This window comes from Mauremys mutica, chromosome 2, assembly GCF_020497125.1.
Source record: "Mauremys mutica isolate MM-2020 ecotype Southern chromosome 2, ASM2049712v1, whole genome shotgun sequence".
Taxonomy (NCBI): Eukaryota; Metazoa; Chordata; order Testudines; family Geoemydidae; genus Mauremys; species Mauremys mutica.
Genome location: NC_059073.1, coordinates 256,279,929 through 256,307,333, shown reverse-complemented (window position 1 = coordinate 256,307,333; position 27,405 = coordinate 256,279,929). Strand labels below are relative to the sequence as shown.

Genomic DNA, 27,405 nt, shown 5'->3' with positions numbered 1-27,405 from the left:
CTATTGACATTGCTGGGCTCACCACTGTGAGTTGCATATGCAGATTAAAGCAGGTTTATGGCCTGATGCATTAACTCAAAAGCTTCTGTAAAGTGATGCCATTTATTCTGTAACCCTCATCAGGAAAAGACTATATTGTGTAGCCTAAAGAGTGCTGTGAGGGAAAAGTACATGCCCTTAAACTTCTTCTTAAAGGTGTCATCACACAGGATTCCCAGGCCTGAATCTCATCTCCCTGCCGTGACGCTGGCCTGAAGCGTACCAGCTCTTAGAATTATTACCCCGACAGTTGGGCATGAACCTCTCCCAAGTGTTCCATTCCAACTGCTGCTGGGACACCTCCCCCTAGAGCTTTCATAATTAGTTACTGAGTGGATAGTCATGATGAGTGCCCAGTGCCAATCTAACTTATGCACAACCACCAATGCAACCCATGAAAATTGCATATAACAAGGAAAATATCTTGAAGCTGGAAAGGAATGGAGGGCCAAATCTTCAGCTGGAGTAAATAAGAATAACACCTCTGAAGTCAATGGAGCTATTCCCATCTACACCAACTGAGGCTTTAAAGTGCCAAAGCCTTTAAAGTCATGTACCACTTCATTAGTAGAATCCCAGACTCTGAAGGCAGGTAGGTGGAATTCTTGAAGCACCTTCCTCTGAGGTTGTTGGGGACAGTCACAGCTAGAGACAGGATACTAAACTAGTTAGACCTCTGGCATGATCCAGTACAGTAAGTCTTGTGTTCTTTAAATTGTTAAGTTCAATTGCTTACCATCTGACTGTTTGCAGATGGAGAAGTAGCTTTCATTACAAGATGCTGTCTTCCAGGTTCCATCAAGGTCTAGATAGACACAGGCTATTTTCTCTTTTGGTTCTCTTGTTGCCCATTGAGTATATTGGAGTATCCAGTTATCAACCCATTTATAATGGCCATCTGTCTAAAACCAGTGTAAATTAAGATAATATAAATGGCAATACAAAAGGTACCAATATGTAGTTTTAATTGCACTGGCATTAGTTATTTGAGCTTTTCATCAGAAACACTCTATTTAGGTCATTTTCTAATACCTCACATATGAAAATAGTGAATAAATGCCTGACACTTGAGTCATGAGGAGAGTAATACTTTATTATTTTTTTAAAGCTAACAGTATTTATAGGGCACTGCACAGTCCAACATATGAACTGAGTTGAACAAATAGCAGAATCTCTTCCTTGAGGAGTTTTCAATGTACAGGAACAAGCAGGCACAATGCAGGATATGACAAAATAATATAATAGGCTGGAGCTCTGGCTCTGGATATTTACATGGACAGATAATTTTTCTGGGGATTTATAAAGCTGGAGAGGGCAGCACAAACTAAAACTTAATTGAGCAGCTCTTCCAAGCATAACTTATTCTAAGCATAGTCTATTTTATTGCCTATTTACATTCAGTGTTATCTTCTTAAATTATTTATTACTATTTTGCTTATTGCAGTAATGGTGTCCTCTAAAGCATGGTTAGAACTTTAGGTGAGTACATGTGGGATCATTTCCCAGATAGTTATCAAGAGAAGCGATTATTGACAAGCCATCTTGCCTAATCATCATTTCTTTAGATTACAATTTAAAGTAATTTTGAGGGTAAAAATTATTTGGCACTCAACGCCCTGCCTCCATGGTTCCTGATTTTAACACCGAGTCCCTCCGCAGTTTTTATAGCTCTCCATCTACTATTTCCCATTAGGACTTTTTCTATGGATCCTCCTATCCATCCCATGTGCTTTATGTGGTCTTTGAGGAACTCTAGCAGGAGTGCTAGAAGTCCATGCATGCTTCTGGTGAATTGAGACTGTATCTTTTACAGCACCATTACAATGAAAGCAACCAATATTTATATATAAAACATGAGAGCTTATTTTTGTATGTAATAGTACAATAATATCCAACACTTACCACATTGCTGTTAAGACCAATCCATACACGCTCTCCATACTTTAACATCTGTAACCATAGGAATGAATGGCTGTGGATATCTAAAATACTAGCAAGATCTGAAGATCTGTCCTTGCAATTTTTTCTTGCCTCTTCCCATTTCATTTTGGAATGGATGACTGCATAGCTACTGTCACCATAACGGATAAAGCCAGAGGCTGGAATTGTTGTTGGGGAATGAAGTAATTTAGGGTCTGTAATAATTTTAAATAAATAAATAAATAAATGCATACATACATAACAACCAAAAATCAGGTGCATGGATTTACTTTGTAGTAATAATATTTAATATCTACATTGTTGCACAAATTAAGTGGTATAGCACTAACAATAAGTGAAAATTCTTCAGTTAAAATTAATGAAAAATTATGAATAGTTTGTGAATACAGAAAATATAGGCCTGGTCCACGCTAGAAAGTTAGATTGACCCAGCTGTGGAATCTGCTATGGCATCAGTTTCAATGTATTCAGTTCTATCATCGTTCATATTTTGGTATAACCTTTATTTTCTGTAGAACAAATAAAAAAATTAAAATAATAATTTCTCCCCAATATTCAGAAAATACTGTGGGAAGCTTGTACTTTTAAGGTGCAACTTTGCATTAGGGTGGATGCAGAACTGCACCACTTGAGAAGAAGGAATTTTAGAGGCCTTAGAGGATCAGAATACCTTCCAATAAGCGATACGTTCTATATGGAAACCCAGAATTTAATCCACAAGCAAAAGCCATCATGAGTTTTCAATGATTTTTTAAATTTAGAAAGCTGGTGAAATAGAACTCACTTAAATTCATTTGGCATATATAGCTTTTGTCATTTTCACAGTCTTCATCTTTCCATTCCCCTTCTTCCTTTGTCATAATGACACAGTCTTTCTAAGGGGGGAAAAAGGAGAACACAAATTGAGAAGAAAAAGTAACCGTCAGGAGACAAGTTCTCCTCCTCCTCTCGCAGGTTCTGTAGACATGCATATTACAAGTGTTTCGGTCCTCCAATGTTTGAAGTCTCAGTACTGTAATGTCAGTATTCATATAGCTCCTAAAAATCTATTTTTTGGTTGGAACCAAGCTTTTACAAATACCTCCTGGGTGAGGGATAGCTCAGTGGTTTGAGCATTGGCCTGCTAAACCTAGGGTTGTGAGTTCAGTCCTTGAGGGGGCCATTTAGGGAACTGAGGTAAAAATCTATCTGGGGATTGGTCCTGCTTTGAGCAGGGGGTTGGACTATATGACCTCCTGAGGTCCCTTCCAACCCTGATAGTCTATGATTCATAATCCCAGACAATGTTCCCTGGAGTTTGGAAGCTGCTGTTGCTCTGGATTATTTTAGAAGCAATGTTGGCTCCTCACCACTACGTGACACTGTGATAAATGTTTGGGAGGACAGATGGCGGCAGTTCATTTATCCTTGGTTATTTCAGCTGTTCTTCTCCACTCCTAATGGAAGGATATCAATGGGAGCTTGGTAGCATGGAGTCGGACTGAAGATACTGATACTGCTGAATCTCATCAGAACGTTCAGAATTCATCAAATACCTTCCTTCTAAGACTGCCCCACCCCTTTCCTAGCTATTGTGGAGGAAAGAGAATGGCCATGGCCTCATTTCCTCTTCACAACTTCTGGGCTGTCTAGTGCCAGAAGTTGTAGACAGCGAATACTTACAAATAAAAACATTAATATGAGAAGTTTCAGAGTAGCAGCCGTGTTAGTCTGTATCCGCAAAAAGAACAGGAGTACTTGTGGCACCTTAGAGACTAACAAATTTATTTGAGCATAAGCTTTCGTGGGCTACAGCCCACTTCTTCGGTGCCACAAGTACTCCTGTTCTTTTTGCGGATACAGACTAACACGGCTGCTACTCTGAAACTTCTCATATTAATGTTTTTATTTGTAAGTATTTGCTGTCTACAACTTCTGGCACTAGATGGTAAACAGATGGTTTACTCACCTGAAAAGGGGCTAAATTTGTAACAAAATGTTATTTGTAAAAGCATAATTCTTATCAGCTGTAATAGACTCATAGACTTTAAGGTCAGAAGGGACCATTATGATCATCTAGTCTGACCTCCTGCACGATGCAGGCCACAGAATCTCACCCGCCCACTCCTGTAACAAGAAAGACTCCTGTAAGGATCAGGGTGATGGACTAGAATATCTATTGTATGTCTATCTAGGTCCAACTTTTGATTGTATAGAAAATCATTAAAATGGATTTTCAGGAAAGAGGAAAAGACTATTTGAAACTTATTTTAGTAAAATTACATACTAAAAGCATTAGTCTGTAGGTGTGTTAGATGGGTACAACTGCACTTGAAGTGTTAAAAAAAATCACTTATTGTGCACTCAGGCTGTGTAGCTATTATCATATTGCAGACATAGCATGCAGCCTTGCCAATAATTAAGTTTGACTGATACTTCTTGTTACAAGACCCTATTTTCAGTTGCTTTATGCCTTTGCCAGAATGTAACCAACCAGGATGAAATTTTCCATATTGGTTGTCTTCCTCAGGCTGAATTTTTCTGGGAAGTTTCAGCCTTGAGCAGATCAGCTGTTTCTGAGACTAATGCTAGATTTTAAAATAAAATCTGGTAGCCTTTACTTTGAGGAGTTCTAATGCCTCAATGCTTTTGAGCAGGGATTTGAAATTTGGCTAGGGAAAAGCCTTTGTGCTAAGGATGTGCCTTTTGTCATCCTGTTCAAAAACTAGCCCTGTGAGAAAAATAGCATGTAATTATGTAATTAAAAACTGCAGAATAATGCACATTCACAAGACGGCTCAATTACGGTTGCACAGCCATTCATGGCTATTTAATGATGATTGATTTACCTCCTGATAGTCTTCATCACCACCACCACCACCATAATAAAAATAAGAGTATGTGCGTCTGTATGTAGGTGCACCATTGGCCCAGTTTTTATAGGAGACACCACTTCCATCCGTCCAAAGAAATGATAGGTCACTATTTATATCATTCAATCCAATCCATGGATCAGTCAGTACTTCTCTTAAATGGTAGAAGAGGAAGGCTGAAAGGAAGCAAACATTTTAAATGAAGGGAACCTCAACATGATTTTCTCCAGATAGAAAAAATTAACACAACTGAGGTCACGGTGAAAACATTTTTCTGCAAAATCCCACCTGCTTGAAAATAAGGGCAGGTCTACACTATCACTGAAGTCGATCTAACTTGCATCACTCAGGGGTGTGAAAAAGACACCCCTCTGAGTGATGCAAGTTACAGCAACTGAAGCGCTGTCCATGCCTGTATTATGTTGGCGGGAGACGCTCTCTCACTGACATAGCTTCCACCTCTCACAAAGGTGGAGTAATTATGCCGGCTCTCCCATCAGCATAGAGTATCTTCACCAGATGCTCTACAGTGGTGCAGCTGCATCAGTGCAGCTGTGCCAATACAGCACTTCTAGTGTACACCTACCCTACATGTCACATTTTATGGCTTAAATATAGCGTTTGGTGGTGAAATCATAAGGAATATAAGCTATTCAAACATTAACTTATAGGAAACAAGGCATTGTAATTTTAAAAACCAATGCGAAAAGGAAGGTTTTGAGTATGCTGAAATATGCCTCCCCAAAATTTTCTCTCCGTTCATATTGCCAGTGTAAAAGTGGAAGCAATAAATGCCTTCTTAGTTTCTTTTCGTTTGAGGTTGTTGTGCAACAGCACTGAAAATAGACCTGATGACCTTTTATGAGTAATGCAGCATTATTAGAAGAGCTGGTCAAATAATTCATTTTGAATAATTTTCATAATGAACGTATACTTTTTTTTTAAACAGTTAACAGAATCTTTCACAAACCTATCCCAATTTCTACATAATTCGTGATGATTCACCAAATATTTTCAGACTGCCGCCCCTTTTTGACCTGAGCAGCTAGTCAAATTTTGGGGCCCTTGGGAGGTTCCAGTTGGAAGTAGAAATTGATGGAGTCCAATATTTTCTTTGATGCATTTATTTTAAAAAAAATGAATCTACAAAGTCCTGCTTCTCCAAACACTGGAGGAACCAGGAACAAAAGGAGCAGTTTCTTAGTTTACAGGCCCAAGCATCTGTAGCCAACAGATCCATACTCTCTCTCTATCTCTCCCTCTCCCTCTCTCGCTTTTCCCGGGTCACACTGTGCTCACAGCATAGGTGCCAACTTCTCCTGGCACTGGTGGGTGCTTGACCATTGTGACTTCAGGCAACCTTAATTTTGACATTTCCTAACTTCTGAGGGCCTAATGTAGTTTTTTGTATGTAATAATGAATATAAACTCTCATACTTCAGGGTAAAAACCAGCCAATAACTGATGGGATTAACAAGTAATTTCCTGAGGGAGCGGATTAGTCCACAACTGTACACTATGAGATTTGTGGCACTTTCCTCTGAAGCTTCTGTCACAGGGGCAGTCTCAGAAACAGGACACAGGATTAGATGGACTGCTGGTCTAATCTGGTATGGCAGTTTCTATGTTCCTATGATCCAAAGGCCCATTTCTTATCAAACTAAATTTTTTGTTACATTTATACAACGGGCAAACAGAGTAGACTGTATAACTGCAGTTTTACATTTTTTGCCTTCATTTATAATTGTTTTATGGGAACTGGTTGATGTTTCATTTAGTACCAAAGGGTTCACACATTATACCTTGGACTTCTTTATTTGGTATGGAAGCCAGGTTTCCTCCTAAATTTATACAAGCCATTCGTGCAGCATGCCACGTCATTGTCTCATTTTCACTTGAGCCAAATATTTTGAAACACTGAAAAAGAAAAAAAATCAACTGGACATTTCATGCAATGCTGCCAGGGCCGGCTTTAGACCCCAGCGCGCCAAGCGCGGGCGTGGGGTGGCATTTTGCGGGCAGGGTGGCAGGTGGGTCCGGTGGACCTTCCGCAATCATGCCTGCGGGAGGTCCACCGGAGCTGCGGGACAGAGGACCTCCTGCAGGCATGACTGCGGAAGCTCCACCGGTGCCGCGGACCAGCTGCAAGAGGTCCCGCGGAGCCACGGGACCGGCGCCCGGCAGCGCGCCCCCTGCGGCATGCTGCCGTGCTTGGTGCGGCCAAATTCTTAGAGCCGCCCCTGAATGCTGCACACCAAATGGAAGCTGTTATATGTGAATAATCCTAATTACTCATGTGCTATTCATCTTCCCACAGAAAGAAAGCAAGGATGGGAAGGCTAGCAAAGCTTTAGGATCTGTAATTTAAACTTTGCTAAACCTGAGCTGAAAAGCATTGTGAATTCAAGCAACTTAGAGGTTTATTGTTAAAGTTCATCTTATCCCTCAATGACAGGGAGAACATGCAGATTTTTTAAAAAGTGCTTCTCACAGGAAAACGATTGCTTTCCATCTACTATATGAAAACAATGCAATAAAATAAAACAAACATAATATTGATTATTTTTCCACATGCAAAGCCTAAATCTGGTGAGTTCTAGGGTAACTGAAATCAATCCCGGTCAGTTTCTGCAGCTCTTAAGAGCCTTCTTCTGTTGCATCATAGTTCTATTCTAGTATTTTATAAAATTTAAATTAAATTTCTTCTGAAGCTAAAACAGTTTGAATACTAAATGCTAGAAGTCCCATTATCAATGTGCTTTTATTTTAAGCAGTCAGATGAGAAAAAAAGTAACAGTGGAGGTTTTATTTTGTAGTCATAAACTGGTATTTACTAGGCAAACTCAATTAACAGGAAAGTACTGGATGCATTCCCTGATTGTACTAGATGGACAGTAAATTTCCTATAGTCTTCTACAGAGTGTACTTCTCCTGGCATGACTAGTCTTCCCGTATTCACCTTGTATGGCCAATCAGCTCAGGAGCAGCTTTTATGTGGGCTATGCAAGACATGTACGTGTACATACTCCTGCCGCTCACACTGTACCATGCATAAGACAGGATACTTTGGGCCCAATTTAGCCCAAAGTAATCATGCTGATGATAGACATGTGCTGTGTTGTTAGAGCTTGCTGTGTTTTTTAAGTTACAGAAATGTAGAGGCTTTTGTGAGAGGATACTCGGGGTTCAAATAGAGGATTGGAAGAGATAGCTGATGTGAAATAGGGGAATGAGTAAAGAGAGAAGTAAACTGAAGGAGAGGAAAATAGAAAGGGGCATGGGTGGCAAGTTTGTAGAAATGTTGGTGGTGCCCAGAACCCGCCCCCACAACTCCGCCCCCACCTGCCTAAGGCTCTGGGAGGGGGTTTGTGGGGGGGGAGGTCTGGGGTGCAGGTCCTGGGCTGGGGATTAGGGTGAAGGAGGGGTGCAGGGTGCAGGCTTTGGGACGGAGTTTGGGTGCAGGCTCTGGGAGGGAGGTTGGGAGTGGGAAGAGGTGTGGGGGAAGGGGGAGGGGGTGCACGCTCTGGGAGGGAGTTTGGGGATAGGAGGGAGAGCAGGGGTGAGGGCTGTGGGGCTGAGGATGAGGGATTCATGATGCAGGAGGGGGCTTAGGGCTGGGGCAGAGGATTAGGGTGCGGGGGGATGAGGGCTGTGTCTGGGGCTGAGAGGTTCATGATGCGGGGGGGTCAGGGCTGGGGCAGAGGATTAGGGTGCGGGGGGATGAGGGCTGGGGCTGGGGATGAGGGGTTCATGATGCAGGAGGGGGCTCAGGACTGGGGCAGAGGATCAGGGTGTGAGGGGATGAGGGCTTGGCTGGAGATGAGGGGTTTGGGGCATTGGAGAGGCTCAGGGGTAGGGCGGAAGGGCAGGGTAAGGGCAACCTGCCTTGCCATTAATGGATGGGGGGCACTAGGACCCTGGGGCAGCAGACAGCAGCTCCACATAGGAATGTGCTACACCGGCAGCACAAGCAGGAATGGGAGAGGCACCCGCCACTTTCTTCCAGGCAGAGATGCGGTGGCGGCAGAGATGCGTAGGGGAGCGGGGGCCGGGGCCCAATCCAGGCAGGGCCAGGGGAGAGACTCAGCTCCAAATATTGCTGGAGCAGGGTCCCCAGCCCTGAATATTCCTGGTGCTCGGGCACCTCGAGCCCATATAACTTACTGCCTATGGAAAGGGAACAGGAATAAGGAGAATGGGGAGAGGAATAGGAGAAGCAAAATGGAGAAGTGAAGGGTTACAGTGGTAGGAGATGGGTGAGATGAAGTGGGACTAACAACCACAATACTTAGATAACCATGTTTAAGTTCAGCACAACACATCCTAGTGGATACTTAACAACAATCGCAGTTTAAAGGATGTTAGGCTGGTGGGTTTAGTCACAGCCTTTAGTTCTTCTAGGTAGCCTTTGATTCTAGCCAGAATCATTAGTCTGGGATTCAGATTATTGATTAGTAAATCTCTTATCATTTAGTGATGCTGGTTTGAACCAGGTTTTTTACGGTGATGATAGGTGCATGGTTGGATTACATAATACAGATATATTGGTAGTTTTATTCATTGTTAGAGCTGTATTATTGATTTTGAGAAAAAAATTAGTTGTATAGCATTATGAGGATGAGTCTAAATACCGTAGTCTTGTTGCAAAGAATTTTGGTCTCCAAATGCATGTTACATGAAATATTTAGTAACCCTCTTGAATAATTTGAAAGTGAATTTGTGGGGGGGGGGGGGGGGAGAAGGATACCAAACTTGTATCTATCCTATTCTCTGTTTAGAATGCAGTCATATGCAATGTCTACATTACATTCTCTGGCACCATGGTAGAAATGAAAGCTCATACTTTGGAGCAAGGGGTGAATTTCACAACAAATTCTGTGGCTGTGGAATACACATGACCCTAGCTTTATCTGCTACCTACCTGTCAGGTAATAAGCTATGAAAAAACACTGAAAGATGAGAGAGTGCCTACTGTCGCAACTATAGAGCAATTTAAAATCAAACACTTTGATCACAGCTTGATCTTTCTGCCCCTTTCACATTTCCTTCTCCTACCGCTACCACTATCAGTGAAAGTGAAATTGGGGAAAAGGGAAAATGAGTGGTAAATGTTCGGTATACATGATGCTGCACAATGACAAATTTCAACGACATGATGCTCTTTTTCCTGTATGGTTTTTTTGGGGGGGGGGGAGGGCATGCATTTCTTGGTATACAGTATAGACAGACTTTTAGTTTTATTATTTACTAATAAATTCTTCCCACAGTGCTTATGTGATATCCTTATTGTTAGAGAATTTACAGCTAGAGAAATATAACTTCTTATTGGTTATGGTATTACAGCTGCATACACTGATCTGAAATGTTTCTCATGCTGCCACTAGTGATTCTTTCTAGTGATCATTCATGCTCCTGAACTGCCTAAAATTTCACAGTTAGATCTTGTCACCTAACACTTTCAGAATACAAGACTAATACAGTGTTTGTAAAGTAGCAGTAGCAACTGAATTTGAGTGGAAAGAAAACAGAACATAAGAACATTAGAACAGCTATACTGGGTCAGACCAAAGGTCCATCTAGCCCAGTGTCCTGCCTATCAACAGTGGCCAATGCCAGGTGCCCCAGAGGGAATGAACAAAACAGGTAATAATCAAGCGATCCATCCCTTGTCACCTATTCCCAGCTTCTGGCAAATAAAGGCTAAGGAATCTGTGTAAATCACCTGGTACATCAAAGATAAATTTCAAGTCAATGCTATACATAACCCAATACTGAAACCCTAGCATTTTTACTCTTTCATTCTGAATCCAAGCATTTGGGAAACTTTATGAAGATTAAATATTTATTGTTCAAAGTGTTCTTTCTAATTTATCCTGGCTGAGAGTACTGTTTTATATTGTCTTTTCAGGTTGACCACTGATAACTTCAGTCCTTAAACTGGGATATAAATTACAGGGGGGGGGAGGAAGTGTAAGTTATATCAGCAAAGACCTGCAAAGCGTACTTCTGTCTTAAGTAATTCAACCTACAGACTCATTGCTTTGGAGGTTTAAAATGGTATAATATCTCCCAAATGGCCCTGCCTGCCAAACAGCATGCAGATTTGGATAATCACTGTCCAACGTATTATTCTAACCATAAAAATATGTCCTTTGTTCACCTACTCTGCCACATAACAAATATCTTCAGTAAATTGTAACATACCTTATTGTTAAACAAAAGCCAAGTTTCTGGACAGCCTCCTACAGGTGCAGGAGCAAATGTTGAGTTAATGGTACTGTTGTGCCTTTCACAGATAAAACCACTTGGATAGCCACAATTTATATCATTCCACAAACCTGAAAAAAATTAACTATAGTAAGTAAATGAATGTATAATATTAATAAATGGAATGATAATCGGACACTTCCTATTTTGTTTAAAAACAGCATTTATATTCTGTAAGAGTAGAATATACACATCTTAAAAACGATTTGTCAGCTAAGCTGCTTGGAAAATGTACAAATCTATGTATTGGTCACAAAAAAATAGGTATTTATTGACAGGAGCTGTTCCGTACAGTTAGTTACTTGACCAGTACCCTGTGACAGGGCAATTAAAAATGAACAAGAAATGGAGATACAAAAAAGGAAGTGGCTCAAAAGAACAAACAGTTTATATCAATTACTCTTAATTCTGCTTTCTTTCACATGGAGCCTGAATGGGAGAATTTCCAGGGATACAGGTTGAGAAGTAATAGCTGGATGTTTGGCAGAAGAATTTTCTGTGGCACAAACAGATTGAAATAGATTTTTTTTAAAGAAAGAAAATATACATGAGAGACGGAACTTTTATCATCTCCTTTAGGAGATGGTTTAGCATTTTAACCAACTGCTTTGAAATATTTAAGTCTCTCTGGAGCCAGAGATTCAAGGCAAGTCAGGGTTTTCTAGTCTCTTCATTCTACATTGAGTGCTGTGGGGTTTCAGACAGCATCTAAAAAACAGAGGGCCTGATTCTCATCTCACTTCAGTTGGGTTACACTGATGTAACTGAAAGGAAAATTTAGTTCTGAAACTTTCTTTGTTCTGTGTGAATGTTATAGAGCATTTATAAGATAAGGGGTTTTTCCTTGTTATGTAAACATATGCTCCTCTCTTCTGCACATACTGGATGTTTTTTACCTTCAATCCCACAGACTCCTGCATTTAGTGCTGACTTTTTGTATATCATTTGTAAAGTGCTTAGGAATGAAAGGTGCAGTATGGCAGCTTTTCAACAGGCCCATCCCACTTATCCAGCACCAGCCTCTCTCTGTAGAAGTGGTGACAAGCCCTTTAAAAGACTAGATCCAACAGACTACACGATATGGCAGCAAGCTAGAAACAACACAGAAAGAGAAATCTTACTTCTGTACACTCAAAAAATAAAATCTAAAAACCTAGTCCTGTCACTTACCAAAGGCTGATATCATGATCACACAATTTTCATCATTATTTGCAAAATTGGGTTCATTGGGAGCCCAGGCTACGTAATTCACTGGGGTTCCATCCATCCAGCTAAAAAAGAAAGGATGTAACAGTAATCATTAATCAAATCACTTTTAGAAAGAGGCACATCAATACATTACAAAAATCATTTGGCAAGAATCCAAAAAGGTATATTCATAATTTCTATGTACAGTTTTAGGTGCATGATGTCCATTAGCAATAATGGGAGTTACATGGCTAAAACCATGAGCATCAGGTCAGAAATTTTTATTTCTTTACTTTGATTATTCCTTTGTGGAGATAAATTATGTAAAACAAATATTACAGATTGGGAAATAATGAAAAAAACAATCAAAATTTTTTTCCATTGATTGATAGAAGTCATTAAATAAATTTGGAAACAGTGTTCAACGAGTTCCAATACAAATAATGAATATCAAATATGGTAATTACTTAAACAGATATGATATATTTTTATAAATCTATTCTGTTCTCCCAGCTGTGAATTGCTACTGATTTCACATAAGCAAAAATGAGATGAGCTACTTATCTGTAATTGCAGCAAAGAATCCTGTGGCACCTTATAGACTAACTGATTCACCCATTTTGCAGCATGAGCTTTCGTGGGTGAATACCCACTTCTTCGGATGCAAGTCGAAGAAGTGGGTATTCACCCACGAAAGCTCATGCTGCAAAATGTCAGTTAGTCTATAAGGTGCCACAGGATTCTTTGCTGCTTTTACAGATCCAGACTAACACGGCTACCCCTCTGATACTTATCTGTAATTGTTGGTCTCAGAAGATAAATATCTCAATAGATTACCACTCTTCAGTCTTTGCTCCTGCATAGAGACTTGTAGAAACTCTCTCAGTTTACACCCTGCTACTGCAGTCCCTAAGCTGCACCAACCTAAGGTGCTCCACATTCATTCCCTGTTTTAGTGGGAGGTGAACTACTCTCAAAATAAGTCAACTGAAATTAGAAAAATCAACATCTTATTTTGAATAATTTTCTAAGTGATAAATCAGTCATTAGCACCTGAAAATCATCCCTTCTATGTAAAATTGTGCCAAACAAAAGGATGGGCATGGGGAAAAGTCTCTCTATATATACAGCAGGAGAAGAGCACATGAAACACTCAGGGCTTCAAAGATTCTGGTTGCACTGGATTCCAGACAGGACATGGAAGTCAGTTGAAGGGCAAATATAGTGCCCATCTATAAAAAGGGAAATAAGGACAACCCGGGAAATTACAGACCAGTCAGCTTAACTTCTGTACCTGAAAAGATAATGGAGCAAATAATTAAGAAATTAATTTGCAAAAGCCTAGAAGATAATGAGGTGATAAGTAACAGTCAGCATGGATTTGTCAAGAACAAATTGTTTCAAACCAACCTGATAGTTTTCTTTGACAAGGTAACAAGACTTGTGGATAGTGGGGAAGCGGTAGATGTGGTATATCTTGACTTTAGTAGGGCTTTTGATACTGTCTCACATGACCTTCTCAAACAAACTAGGGAAATACAACCTAGATGGAGCTACTATAAGGTGGGTGCATAACTAGTTGGAAAATTGTTCCCAGAGACTAGTTATCACTGGTTCACAGTCATGCTCGAAGGGATAACGAGTGGGGTCCTGCAGGGATCGGTTTTGGGTCCGGTTCTGTTTAATATCTCCATCAATGATTTAGAAAATGGCAGAGAGAGAACACTTATAGTTTGCAGATGATACCAAGCTGGGAGGGGTTGTGAATGCTTTGGAGGATAGGATTAAAATTCAAAAGGATCTGGTCAAACTGGAGAAATGGTCTGAAGTAAATAAGATGAAATTCAATAAGGACAAATGCAAAGTACTCCACTTAGAAAGGAACAATCAGTTGCACACATACAAAATGGGAAATGACTGCCTAGGAAGGAGCACTGCGGAAAGGGATTTGAGGGTCATAGTGGATCACAAGCTAAATATGAGTCCACAGTGCAACACTTGCAAAAAAAACCAAACATCATTCTGGGATGTATTAGCAGGAGTATTGTAAGCAAGACACAGAATTTATTCTTCCGTTCTACTCTGCACTGATTAGGCCTCAATGGGAGTATTGTGTCCAGTTCTGGGTGCCACATTCAGGAAAGATGTGGACAAATTGCAGAAAGTCCAGAGAAGAGCAACAAAAAATTATTAAAGGTCTAGAAAACATGACCTATGAGGGAAGATTGAAAAAATTGGATTTGTTTAGTCTGGAGAAGAGAAGGCTGAGAGGAGATATGATAACAATTTTCAAGTACATAAAAGGTTGTTACAAGGAGGAGGGAGAAAAATTGTTTTTAACCTCTGAGGATAGGACAAGAAGCAACAGGCTTAAATTGCAGCAAGGGCGGTTTAGGTTAGACATTAGGAAAAATTTCCTAACCGTAAGGGTGGTTAAGCATTGGAATAAATTGCCTAGGGAAGATGTGGAATCTCCATCATTGGGGATTTTTAAGAGCAGGTTGGACAAACAGCTGTCAGGGATGGTCTAAATAATTCGTAGTCCTGCCCTTGAGTGCAGGGGACTGGACTAGATGACCTCTCGAGGTCCCTTCCAGTTCTATGATTCTAAGGCAGGAACTAGAAAAAAGCGTTGACAAAATAACGATGACATATGGCATCTTTGATAGCACAGTGAGATGCAAAGAGGTGACATGAAGCATCATGGAGAGCAGATGCAACCCATGCCTGCTTGGTATGGTGCTCTGTCCCACTCTAGTAGCCCCTAGACCAGGGCTAGGGAACCTACAGCCCACTGCTTTATTTAATCCAGCCTGCTGCCAGTCTCTGCACTGCGGGCTGGAAGCCCTGAGCCTCAGCGCCCCTCCTCCCTCAGTTAAAAGTCCGGTCAGCTCCACACAGCTCCTGAAAGTAACCAGCATGTCCCTGCAGCCTGTAGAAGCAGGGGTGATTAGGGAAGCTCCGTGCGCTGCCCCCGCCCCCAGCACTGGTTCCAGAGCTCCCACTGGCCAGCCACTTCCAGGAACAGCATGGAGCCAGGGCAGGCAGGACCTGCCTTAGTCCTGCTACGCCACCACCTGGGAGCCACCTGAGGTAAGTGCCGCCCGGCCAGAGCCCGCACCCTGAACCCCCTGCCCCAGGTCAGAACCCCCTCCCGCACCCTAACTCCCTCCCAGACCCCACACCCCATACTCCCTGCCCCAGTCTGAACCCCCTCCCGCACCCTAACTCCCTCCCAGATCTGCACCTCCCCCCCGCATCCCAATCCCCTGCCTTGAGCCCACTCCTGCACTCCAAACGCCTCATCCCCAGCCCCACCCTAGAGCCCGTACCCCCAGCCAGAGTCCTTACCCCTTCCTGCACCTCAGCCCCCTGCCCCAGCCCAAAGCCCCCTCCTGCACCCTGAACCCCTCATTTCTGGCCCCACCCCAGAGCCTAGGGCAAGTCCCGAGCCTCTGTGCCTCCCCACCCTGCTAGGCCGTGTGTGGCCCATGACTGATTTTTTCTGTGGGTCAATGGCCTCCAAAAGTAAAAAGGTTCCCTACCCCTTCCCTAGACCATCTAGAGATTGCAGGGCCGCCCAGAGGATTCTGGGGGCCTGGGGTCTTCGGCAGCGGGGGGTCCCCTCTTCGGCGGTAATTCAGTGGTGGGGGGGTCCTTCCGCTCTGGGACCCACTGTCAAAGTGCCCAGAAGACCCGTGGCAGGGACCCCTCACCGCCGAATTACTGCCGAAGCAGGACCCGCCACCGAAGTGCAGCCGAGTCTTCGGCAGTAATTCAGCGCAGGGGGGCCCCTGCTGCGGGTCTTCGGGGCACATCAGCGGCGGGTCCCAGAGCGGAAGGACCCCCGGCCGCCGAATTACTGCCAAAGACCCGGCTGCACTTCGGTGGCGGGTCCAGCTTCGGCGGTAATTCCGTTTCTTCCACCGAAGACCCAGAGCGGAAGAAGCTCCGGGGGCCTGAGCCCCGAGAGAGTTTCCCGGGGCCCTTAGAGCAAGTGAAGGACCCCACTCCAGGGGCCCCAAAAAACTCTTGTGGGGGCCCCTGCGGGGCCCAGGGCAAATTGCCCCACTAGCCCCCCCTCTGGGAAGCTCTGAGAGATTGATGAGTCTGCTACAGCCTTAGCTAAGAGATCTGTGGCTTTTAGCTCATGCAGTAGAGGCTCATACACTAAGGGCTTGTCTACACTACCCGTCAGATCGGCAGGCAGCCATTGATCCAGTGGGGATTGATTTATTGTGTCTAGTAGGGAACCTAGTATAGACACGATAAATCGACTGCTGAGCGCTCTCTCATCGACTCTGGTACTCCACCACAATGAGAAGCATAAGCAGAGTCAATGGGAGAGCATCAGCTGTCGACTTACCACAGTGAAGACACCGCGGTACGTAGCTCTAAGTACATTGACTTCAGCTACGCTATTCACATAGCTGAAGTTGTGTATCTTAGATTGATCCTGCGCGCTAGTGTAGACAAGCCCTAAGCTTCAGAGGTCCCAGGTTTGATCCTGCCTGCCAATGACCAGGGTCTATCAGTGATATACAGGATTCTGCACAGCTGGAGAGATGATAGCTATTCTAAGGGAGATATAGTCAGAAAGGAACTGATTACCATAGCACTTTTCACTTATTCAGCCACTTACGGCCACTCTTCTGCTAAGATTAGTCCACAACTAACTATAACTAAGAGTTATCATCAACTCTTGAAAATGGTAGCATTTATAGACTCTTCACTTTTGATGACCTAAATACATTTTTTTTTGCTACATGTTAGAAGCCTAGATGTTCATATTTACTTACCTAAACTTTTTATCAAGACTCACTGTTAAACCAATGAAATATGATCTGGTCTGATGAGGAGAGATACCCTAAAATAAAAAGATGCCATTTTAATTAAATAATTCCTTTATATGTCACAAAGAGGTCTCAGGCAAAACAAGCAGTCATTCTCTTTCAATTGATTAGGTGGGTACTGTACAGTCTGAAGAGAAGACAATAATTGAAATCGATGGGATTTAATCAGGAACTTAAAGGTAAGCATGTACTTAAATGCTATTATAAATAGAGGTGGATTTAATCACATGCTTAAATATTTTCCTGAATCAGAGCCTAAAAATCTATAGTTAGGTATCTCAGTAAAAGTGGTCTGCTTTTCAGAGGTCTTGGGCACCCACAACTCATACTAAAGTCTGAGCTCATTAGGAACTGCGGACAGTCAGCACCACTTTTAATTAGGTCCCTAAACACTGCATAATTATGTAACAACTTCCAATCCTCAATTTCCACATCTCTAAAACAGGGACAGTGATATTTATCCATTTACTCAGGGAGTTGAGAGACAGAAATTATGTTTTTCCAGTGTCATATTCGTGTAAATTACTACTAAGGCTAGTCACATACAGCGAACTCAGGAGCTCCAGGAATCCACAGACTTATGCTTCTTCCAGCAGGTGAGACTGGCTCAAGCGCGTGCTTGGGGCGGCAAGCCACGGGGGGCGCTCTGCCGGCGCCACGAGGGCGGCAGGCAGGCTGCCTCCGGCGGTTTGCCTGCGGAGGGTCCGCTGGTCCCGCACTTCGGAGGACCTCCCGCAGCCGAGCTGAAGCCGCGAGACCAGCGGACCCTCTGCAGGCAAACCGCCGGAGGCAGCCTGCCTGCCGTGCTTGGGGCGGTAAAATCCCTAGAGCCGCCCCTGCCTTGATAGACATGCAAACACACCTAGTTGACATTTTTCTCAAATGTGAACAATTTCACAAGTAACTAGGTATATTTTGGAGGACGTTTCATAAATTCAACAGCAGGCAAATTTCATCAAAACAAACAAACACAAACACACAAAAATCACGGCTCCACTCCTCTCAATACAACATGTCTCAATTTGTGTTTTCCAAAAGTTCAGAAACATATCAAAAGTATCTATTTCCCAGTATGCCACATTATTTATTTCTGAAATAAAAGTTTTTTCTTACAATTTTCCATAGAAACTTTCTTTCACTTTCACTCTCAATTACAGCAAGATCTGCAAAATTCTTTTGGCAGAACTCTCGGGCTTTTTCCATAGGCACCTCATTTCTGCTGAAAAAATACTGTTTGTCTTCATATATAATCCATCCATCTTTAGTGGTTTGATATTCTGGAAAGTAAATAATGTATCCATAAATTCTACATCTATAGCACAAAACATTTATTCTACAATAGTAGTTTTACTAAGAGTTAATATCCCTCCCCCCCCAAAAAAATGAATTAAAAAAAAAGCTTACCATACTTGCGAATTGGTTCTGATTTTAATGATACTCCTGCAGAACAAGAGAAAATCTGAATGTGTAATGTATGTCATGCATATTCTTCAAGGAAAATTTATTTTACACAGTGATTTAATGCAAAGAAATGCAGTGTTAATTAAGATGTTTTAGACGCCGTCACAATGTTAATGTTTTTCAATCAGAAAAATATCACGGGAGGTACATTCAATAGTTATGTTTAAATTCTATCAGCTGCAGCAGAAAATGGATCTAACACTCAGAGCAACCCATTCACCACAATCTAGATAAGTTTTTCTAAATTTACTCCAGTGTCAAAGTGCCTGAATGTTGTTAAGATGAGAGGAAGTGTGAATGTATGGATCATCAGCCATTTATTTTGATTGATCAGTTCTGATGGAACAAGATAGCCATGGCTTTTGGCCATTGCTTTTCTGAGAAGCACTTGATTTCTTACTCAAGAATGGAAGGGAATTTAGAGCATTTACTGTCATGTGCCCATCCAGCAGTGATAGCAATAATGCTGATTCCTGTGGGAATGTGTCTGTTCCGCCAACAGTTACTTTGGGTGGAAACCAGGCAAGGCTACTGGATTTCCTGCCAACCCAGCTGGCTCCCAAAGCTGCCTGGCTTGCTGGGATCCCTCTGCTAGCAGGCTACTGGGCTGTATGGCTCCCAGGCTGCCTGCCCAGTACGTAGGCAGCTTTCCTGGGTGGCTGGCTGCTTGGTTTGCTGGACTCGCCAGTCTGCCTGGAGCCCCCAGCTAGCTGGTCCCTGGATGCCCTGTTCCCCAGTTGGCTAGCTCCCAGGGCTGCCCACTTGGTGGACATGAGGGCTCCCTGATTCTCCTGGCCACCTGGCTCCTTGACCTCTGAGGCTTCCTTGTTTCCCAACTACCCAGCTCCTTGGGCTGCTTTACCTGTCTGGCAAACAGGTGGCTCTCTGGTTCCCTAAGCTGTCCAAGCATCCACCTGGCAGACTGGCCCGCTCCCTAGGCTCCTCAGCTAAACAGCTTTCTGGCCAGACTTATCTAAAATGACCCAATGAGACAACTTCTAAAGATTCAACATGTTGCAGATAGAGAAGAAATCTTCACATCAAACATTGGCAAAAAGATTACGAAGCCCGGAAAATCAAACACAAACCTGCTGCTCTGATCTGACTGTGACCTGAAATCCGGATAATTTTACATGGCTTCAACTTTTGCATTAAAATTTTTGAAAAGTTCTAGTTTGATAACAATTTAACTATGTGAATCTTAAGCCCCCACCCCCACAAACAAAAAACAAAAAACCAACTTTGGTTACATTAGAGTAACACCCTTCAACCTAAAGGGGTTGTCCTTATACAACTGAGAGGAGAATTTGGCCTTCTACATTTAAATTAAGGAAGCCAATTTATTTTCCTCCCCTCATGCCCTTTTGTAAAACACTACTCAAACGTTGCATTTCAAAAATGTATAAGTGTGGGTTTTTCAGGTAATGTCTATAAGTATACAAGTCATAATTATTTATATATTGTACCAGAAAAAATAATTAAAAATTAAAAACTACTACAAAGTATTTCCAGATATTTTCATCAATGTTACTAGACACAGTTGTGTTACCAAACAAAATAAAACAAGCTTGATTTCAGTTAGAAAAGCACATAAGGTTCCAGAGATATTATCTCATCTAAACAGATTAGTCCGAACTCTCTGATCTAATCCACAATTGTTTTCAGTTGCTTCCAGTGCCATTCAGTACAAATATTCACACACAGAGGAAAGAGGATACTCAGTCTATGGTTATTTTTGAAATCCTTCCTTTGTTAGGGAGACTTATACAAGTATAAAAACAAATGTTTCACAGAACACACCATAATTAGTAACAGTGTTAACTTTTACGGTATGAACCTATAAAGAACATTAACCAACCACATATTGAATTTGCTCTCTATAGGACATATACAAACTCACCAGTTGTTTATATGCCTTATTTAAGCACATGTACATATGCATGTTCAACTGCATATTCCTAACTCTGAAAATCTGGCCGTATATATGTTGTGCTACTTAGCTCTCTTTTTGCATGTAACCTTAAGTAAAGTATAGTTTTCAACATCTCACCTCTTTAATTTGTAATTAGCCCACCAAAGGTACTTTTAAAAAAAAATCTGTTTAGTTTTCTTATTTATAGGGGAACCAATCCTACCTTTTTTTATCTGACAAATCCAATCATGCAGCATTTCGCAAGATGCATGCTCCCAATGTAAGGCAAAACTGTATCCACTGATCACTCCACAATCTTTGTCTCCTTCCCGATTTCTTGATCTTTCTCCCCAGTCTGTGTACCTTACCTATTGTAGAAAACAGTTTAGTTACTATTTTTGCCTTAAAGAGGGACAGTGTTTGTTTTCTGCATTATCATGCAAGAGTGACCTAGGCTTGTTTTACAGATTTAGTCTCTTATTCAATGGGACTGGGAAAGCGGGAGTGTAGTGGAAACAATGTGCTCAACACTTGTGAGGATGAGCGTAGTTTCAGGCATAGCATAGTGGGCCACTGGTGGACTGAGACTATCTTCAGTGGGATTAAGATGAAGCATTTCTTGCTGTGAAGAGCTTTCCCTCCTGTCTGCAGTCTGAGGACACAATGTCAGGGTAGGAACAGACAAGTGCACTTGCTTCTCTGGCTGCGAGTTTCATCTAGCCTCACTGCTGGTGTTTCTGTAAGTGCTGGATAAACTTCACTTGACTACCTGCGTGATAGAGCTGTCTCCCTCATGGCTATTAAACAGACACTGGTAGAGAGTCCTCCCCTGCTTCTGCCCTTGTACATTGCTGTACTGGCAGCCCGATGCTGCCTCCCTTGCAAACCCCAGCACAAGGAGCAATCTGGGGATGGAAGAGAACTCTTCACAGCACTGGCTGATATACTGGGATTCTACAAGATGCAGAACAGCCTGTAGGCAGCCAGGTAAGGCTGCTGTAAATTAAAGCACCCCACAGCTGGCATCTGGGGGCACAGAGAGGGCTTAAAGCCATGTTTACCTCCCCTCTCCTTGATCTGCACTTTCTGTGTTTTGCCTCCAAGAGTAGCAGCAGAGTGTCTGCCTAGATCCGTAAGTGATGGGAATTGTTAAAATCTCCCTTTGTGAGGACAAGTTACCTGCATCTCCAAAACAAGCAGGGACTAGGCCCCTGCTCAGGCAATTGTCACTTGAAGTTAATCTCAGAAGCATTCACCCTGACTCACACCTTCCTTTGTTGGGATTGAGCATTGTGGTACAATGCTGAAGGTTCAGGGTTCAATTCCTCCTGCTGATGTATAATCAGCTGATGCATAATGGGGCAAGGTTGTTAGAGTTGCACATAATAGAATTGTTTTTTCCTTTGGAAATTAAACACACTCAAAGAATCTTAAAAGAAAGTTACAAGCATTGCAAGTTAAAGTCAAACAGTGGACAATGAGGAATGATTAAATATTCATGTTTTCCACAGGAACCCTCTCTCATTCAGGGCATAGGATGGAAAGGGGCAGAAAGGGGAAGACTTAAGGTTGTGTGGGCAACTGTGACTCTGGTGTTTCCTTTCTTTCAAATGCTTGACCTTGCAACCTAAATCATTTCATTTTAACATCTTTTCTTGTATGTAATTCTGTATAAAGCCCTGAATCCTTTTGGACATGGCTATCTCAGAGACCTCATTCCTCAGTGTGCCCCACTGTAACACCCGCATTTCACTGCAGTTCTCTTGCTGCCTTTCTCTATTGGCTGAACTCCTGGGGGTTAGTAGAAGGATGCTATTAGTGAAGGGCTCACAGCTCTGGAATTTGAGCCCTTTTGCAGGGAAACGAACCCTGTCTTTTAGGACATGATCCACTTATTTTTTTCTTGGTTTGGGTCTGTAACCAGTAGTAATATCTGTAATATCCTGGGAAGGTAGTGGTGGGATGACTGCAAAGTTTGTAATAAATGTCCGATACCATGATGTTGGTCACAACAACAAGCAAGCATATAAGTATTAGACATCTACTGTTCCCAGGATTCAAGGGCTACTGCTAGTGGGATTGGAAACCTCTAGTACATGCTTTGGCTTTCAGAAGCAATGACTGGAGATCTTTGGTTTCCCTTAGAAAGGATAATATGCTCTATATGCTTTGACATGAACAAGGCAACTGACTCACTGAAATCTGTAGTTGGAGTCATGATTAGTAACAGAAGCATTTCTTCAGGAAAGGCTGGGAGCTGAGTCGGGTGGCCTGGGGCTCCAATCCCGGAAACACAGGCATGCTTAACTTTACTACCATGAGTAGCCCATGGATTTCAAAGTGACCAATGTTCAAATGTGCCATTGGTTCCAATGAGATACTCAGAGTAATAAAGTGAAGTGTGTAAGTGTTGGCAGGATTAGGGCCTATGAAAGGAGGAGGAGGACAGGAATAGGTTGAGATAAGAACAGAGAAAAAAGACATCCTGAACTCAGAAACATCGTTAACAATTAAATTACTCACCGGAGAGCCGTCACTCCATGCAAATCCTTCGTCGGGATTCAAGGAAAATATACCAGTCCAATAAGTACTATATGAGGATCCACCTTTTCTAGTATATATTGCATGAAGAGAACAGTATATAAATAGGTATAAGTGTAGTTTATATAAACAAAAACTGTTATGTTTTAGAACATGGACCCCGATTCTAAGCCCAATTAAGTTACAGAAAGAATCCCACTGACTTCAGTGAGCTTCAGATCAGGATCCTACAGTACTTCAACAAATTCTCTATAGAAATACCTCATTATCGATCGGAGAGATCAACTGACATTTTGCAGTTTTCAATTGAAAATTCAAATTATTTACTGCTGCTAGTATCATCAGATCAAACTCACTGGTATATGATACACCTTTACCTCAATATAATGCAACCCGATATAAAATTAATTTAGATATAACACAGTAAAGCAGTGGTCCGAAGGGGCGGGGCTGCACACTCCGGTGGATCAAAGCAAATTCTATATAGAGCAGTTTCACCTATAACGTGGTAAGATTTTTCGGCTCCCAAGGACAGCATTATATCGAGGTAGAAGTGTATGACCAATGAAATGCCCTGGAATCATGGAGTATTCAAAGACTATTGTATTAACTTCATAAATGTTATCAATATCTTTATGGGCAGACTAGTGACTTTATTCCTGGCTCAATGGGTAAGATTAGGGATGTTTATTGAAGGAATTTAAGACAATGGGGATAAAATGCAGGTAATAAGTATTTGCTAGTCCCTCTGGGAATAGCATAAACTGGTTTGATCTGGTTCAAGAAGTGTAAGATAACAAAGGACTTGAAATCATGTAAAATAACAGCTTTGACCAGAGGAGACAGTGACTCACACTCTAGCCAAGAATGGACAGACTGGAGACTGTAACCAAAAAAGACAGGCTGCACAGAAAGGATCTGAAGTAATTCAAACCTACCAGAGCCTCTATGTGATAAGCGAGGCATGTGTAGAAGCAGTTTATTATTTTTAAGAGGTGTATTATCTGTAATACTTTTGTCTGAATAAATAATACTTTGCTTTATTGACAGCTGGATAGTTCACTAGATAACTCTGCCATTGCCCCTGAAAGAACAGAATTGCAGGGGCTGAACTAAACTCAGACCCGCTGAGTTGGTCACAGTTCATTACAGGAGACTGCAGCCTAAGGACCTGGTCTGGAGCAAGAGGATTATGAGATTCCACCTTGACAAAGTGAGACCTAAATAGGAGTGCTCTCCGGGAGGCGACAAAGAGGTCAGAGATGTCGTTAACCAGGGAACTGTGACATATGTAAAGGAGAGGCCCCAGAGGAGGAATTACCACATACTGATTCCATAGAAGAGACTGATGAATTCAAACTAAAACTATTAACGTTGCTCTTAACCTTTGTTTCTTCTGTGTTGTGTCTTCTTTTAAGAAAGAAAAATGTCTGTCAATTCAGGGCTGCCTTTTTTTTTTTTGAAATGGTTCAATCAGTGCTTAGTTAAAGATGAGTCACAAAAAATGGCCCTATTTTCTATTCTTATTTTTGTAAATATAGCTGTTTTTGCACAAATTAACTCTGGACCAATTTATATTCTCCCAAACCATATTCCATATATTATGACACATATTTATGAAGCTCCTGTATATACCCAAGCTATTTTTTTTAAATGTGACCGCTAAGAAAATTAATAATTTGAGAGTGTTGACCAACACAGAGGATTTCTCTGCTTTTACAGACTAACTATTTCACAAAGGATAAAAGAGCATTTCTAATTATTATTAGACGACATATAATTAATTAGAATAAAATATGATACATACTTTATTGCAGTTTTTATTATACGATTTTCCTTCTTACTCTGGATGGTAGCCAGATCGCCTCCTATTTCTCTGCAAAAATCTCGAGCTTCAAACCATGTTTTCTTTTGTTGTTGTGTATTCTTACAAAAACACTAAAAGAGAATATAGTTTACAATACAATAGTCTATACTACATTATATTATAAAATCAAGAAACATCTCTTTTCTTTAAAAATGGGATTTTTGTACAGCTAGACAAGTCAAAGAGTATGTCATATACAGGTAACAAGTTACAGAGTGCTCTATTTGTAAATTTAACTGTTTCACTTTGCATGGAGATCTATCACTCACTCACAGAAGTGAGGAATATTGGGGAGGATTTGTAGCTGCTAGAATAGCAGAGAAGGAAAGAAGTCAGTTTACAACTCATAGGAGCTGTGGAAGTGCCAAGGATACCCCGTGACGTGAGTGGGAGAGAGAATTGTCAGAGATGAGAAAAAGTGGAGTGAGGAGCATCTGGGTATGCTGACTAGAGTGGCTTAGGCCTCACAAGAAGAGGTTTGAGCAATGGGTGAGCACAGGGCTGACCTGACCAATAAGGGAATAGTAGGACCAGAATCAAAATTACCTTTGGTTGGGTTTGTTTAAAAAAACAAAAAACAAAAAAATTACAAAACTAAAACTAAAACAAGGGTCTCCTAAAACGAAAACTATTAACATCTTACATTTATTTTGTACTCTTTGTTCTGTAGAATCTCAAAGCATGTTGGACACACTTTGCACCCAGTCCTGCACTTCTTTCTTAGGTCATTTCAAATGTCTTCTAAAAGATACTTATTTCATGTCTTTGGACATCTCCCATCTATCACTTTTCATTTGAGGCGCTCAAAGCTCCTCACAAATATTAATTTAAATTAACCCACCAGCATCCCTGATAGATGTTAGCCTAAAGAATATGGGGAACGTCCTGTTCTTATCATGGGCCAAGCCTGAGACTCTCTCCTGCCTTGGGTGAACTTAATATTTATGTTCCCATGCCATCTATCCTTATAGCCCATCCTGTCGTGAGTGCAAATATGGAACCCCTTACTCACAACCGTGAACTTGACTCACTAAATAATCCCACTGATGCCAAGCTTTGTTGTTTGTATTATTTAAATCAAGCATTTTAGCCTCTCTCTTTTTATTAAGTATTTTTTTCAGAAATACTAGATCTGCTCTGTGTTTGTTGATCTCTCTTTTCCTGTAGTTGCCGTAACTTGTTATTTCTTTTCATAGACCGAATGTCTTGATGTATTTTGTTCCTCCTTCCCCCTCCCCACCAATTTTCTACTCAAGATTATTTTCCTCTAGTGTATAATCTTCCTATCTTTTTCTTCCTTTTACTCTATTCCCCTTCTTTTCTTCTCTTGTTCTGGGTTGTGTTCTTTAACCATTTTCCTACCCTTCAATCACCTTCCTTGTCAGTCTCTCCCTCCTTTGTTTTCCACTCTCCAATATTCATATTCACAGCAATACTCACTCACACTAGTCCCAACACCTCACATAAAAGGAGTGCCTTCCTTGCCCATCCCCAAGTCAGAGGATATTACTGGACAGCTGATCTTCCTCCATTCCTGGGTGGGTGTAGAATTGAGCTGGATCTTTAGGACTGAGTTCAGTTATCTGAGGGGAGCTTGGTCTAGTCTCAGATAAGGCAGAGAGAACTGAGTCCCCTCCTTTCCTTAAAATCAAGAATGACGCCTCTCAGCCTCCACTGACTAGTTTAGAACTTACTTTGAAGCATGAACTGCTATAAGCGCTTGATTCCCAACCTTGGGGGCATGTGGGAGAAGGAGTTGTTGGAGAAATAGTAGGTGGTGTCGCTCCCTCAGCCCATTGTTTACAGAGAAAGGTTTCCACCCTCTCACAATTAAGAACATCCCATAATCCAGCTGCAGTTCCGGTTCTCATAGCAACACAGCCTGGCTTTCTTCCTTAATGAGAAAAAAATAGCACAAATTAGTTGACAATAATATAACATATTAATTGATTGTTATTTATATATTTACAGCAATACTTTTTAATAGTATTTTAATATTTACATGGTAGACAATGGTCTAGGTGCCTTCCAAACACTGAAGACAGAGTCCCTGCCCTGAGTAGCTCAAAAGAAATGAAACTTCTAGTTAACTTAATAATACATTTTATGAGGTAAAAGATGGAGATTTTACTGCAAAGACATTCAGGACATGATTTCCCATTTACACGCAGGCTCGTTTACTACTGAAGTCATGTAAAAGGCATTAATGTGAGTGTAAATACAAGGGCTCTGCTCTGGCTCTGTAAAGTGGCTTTAGTGTCACCAAAAATCAGGTCCTCAATATGTATGTATATATATACACACATATATATATATACATACATATATTTACATACATATACATACATACATACACATACACACACACACACACACCAGCAGCACACGTGATATGCTAAGTCCCATGAGCACTTTTAACAAAAAAGGAAACCCCTACAGAATTTAAACAGGAACCTTCACCACCTTGACCATGAGAAGTCCTGA

At 41.5% G+C, this 27,405-nt stretch overlaps 1 protein-coding gene and 1 long non-coding RNA gene across 2 annotated transcripts in view; one reads left to right on the top strand and one right to left on the bottom strand.

The window, feature by feature from the left end:
- Nucleotides 1-27,405, bottom strand: part of LOC123364411 (macrophage mannose receptor 1-like) — a 58,083-nt gene that overhangs the window by 8,930 nt on the left and 21,748 nt on the right. Inside the window, exons 12-25 of the mRNA XM_045006534.1 lie at nt 26,616-26,815; nt 24,862-24,992; nt 23,037-23,124; nt 20,737-20,881; nt 18,545-18,580; nt 18,254-18,417; nt 17,087-17,154; nt 12,270-12,370; nt 11,037-11,170; nt 6,635-6,749; nt 4,809-5,008; nt 2,765-2,855; nt 1,942-2,174; nt 776-941 (exon numbers count right to left, since the gene is read on the bottom strand). Of these exons, the coding sequence (XP_044862469.1) occupies nt 776-941; nt 1,942-2,174; nt 2,765-2,855; nt 4,809-5,008; nt 6,635-6,749; nt 11,037-11,170; nt 12,270-12,370; nt 17,087-17,154; nt 18,254-18,417; nt 18,545-18,580; nt 20,737-20,881; nt 23,037-23,124; nt 24,862-24,992; nt 26,616-26,815 (1,872 nt within the window). The remainder of the gene's footprint in view (nt 1-775; nt 942-1,941; nt 2,175-2,764; nt 2,856-4,808; nt 5,009-6,634; nt 6,750-11,036; nt 11,171-12,269; nt 12,371-17,086; nt 17,155-18,253; nt 18,418-18,544; nt 18,581-20,736; nt 20,882-23,036; nt 23,125-24,861; nt 24,993-26,615; nt 26,816-27,405) is intronic.
- On the top strand, nt 177-24,860 carry LOC123364413. Its single transcript, XR_006577096.1, has 2 exons — nt 177-631; nt 24,105-24,860. It is a non-coding gene; the product is annotated as an uncharacterized LOC123364413 (long non-coding RNA).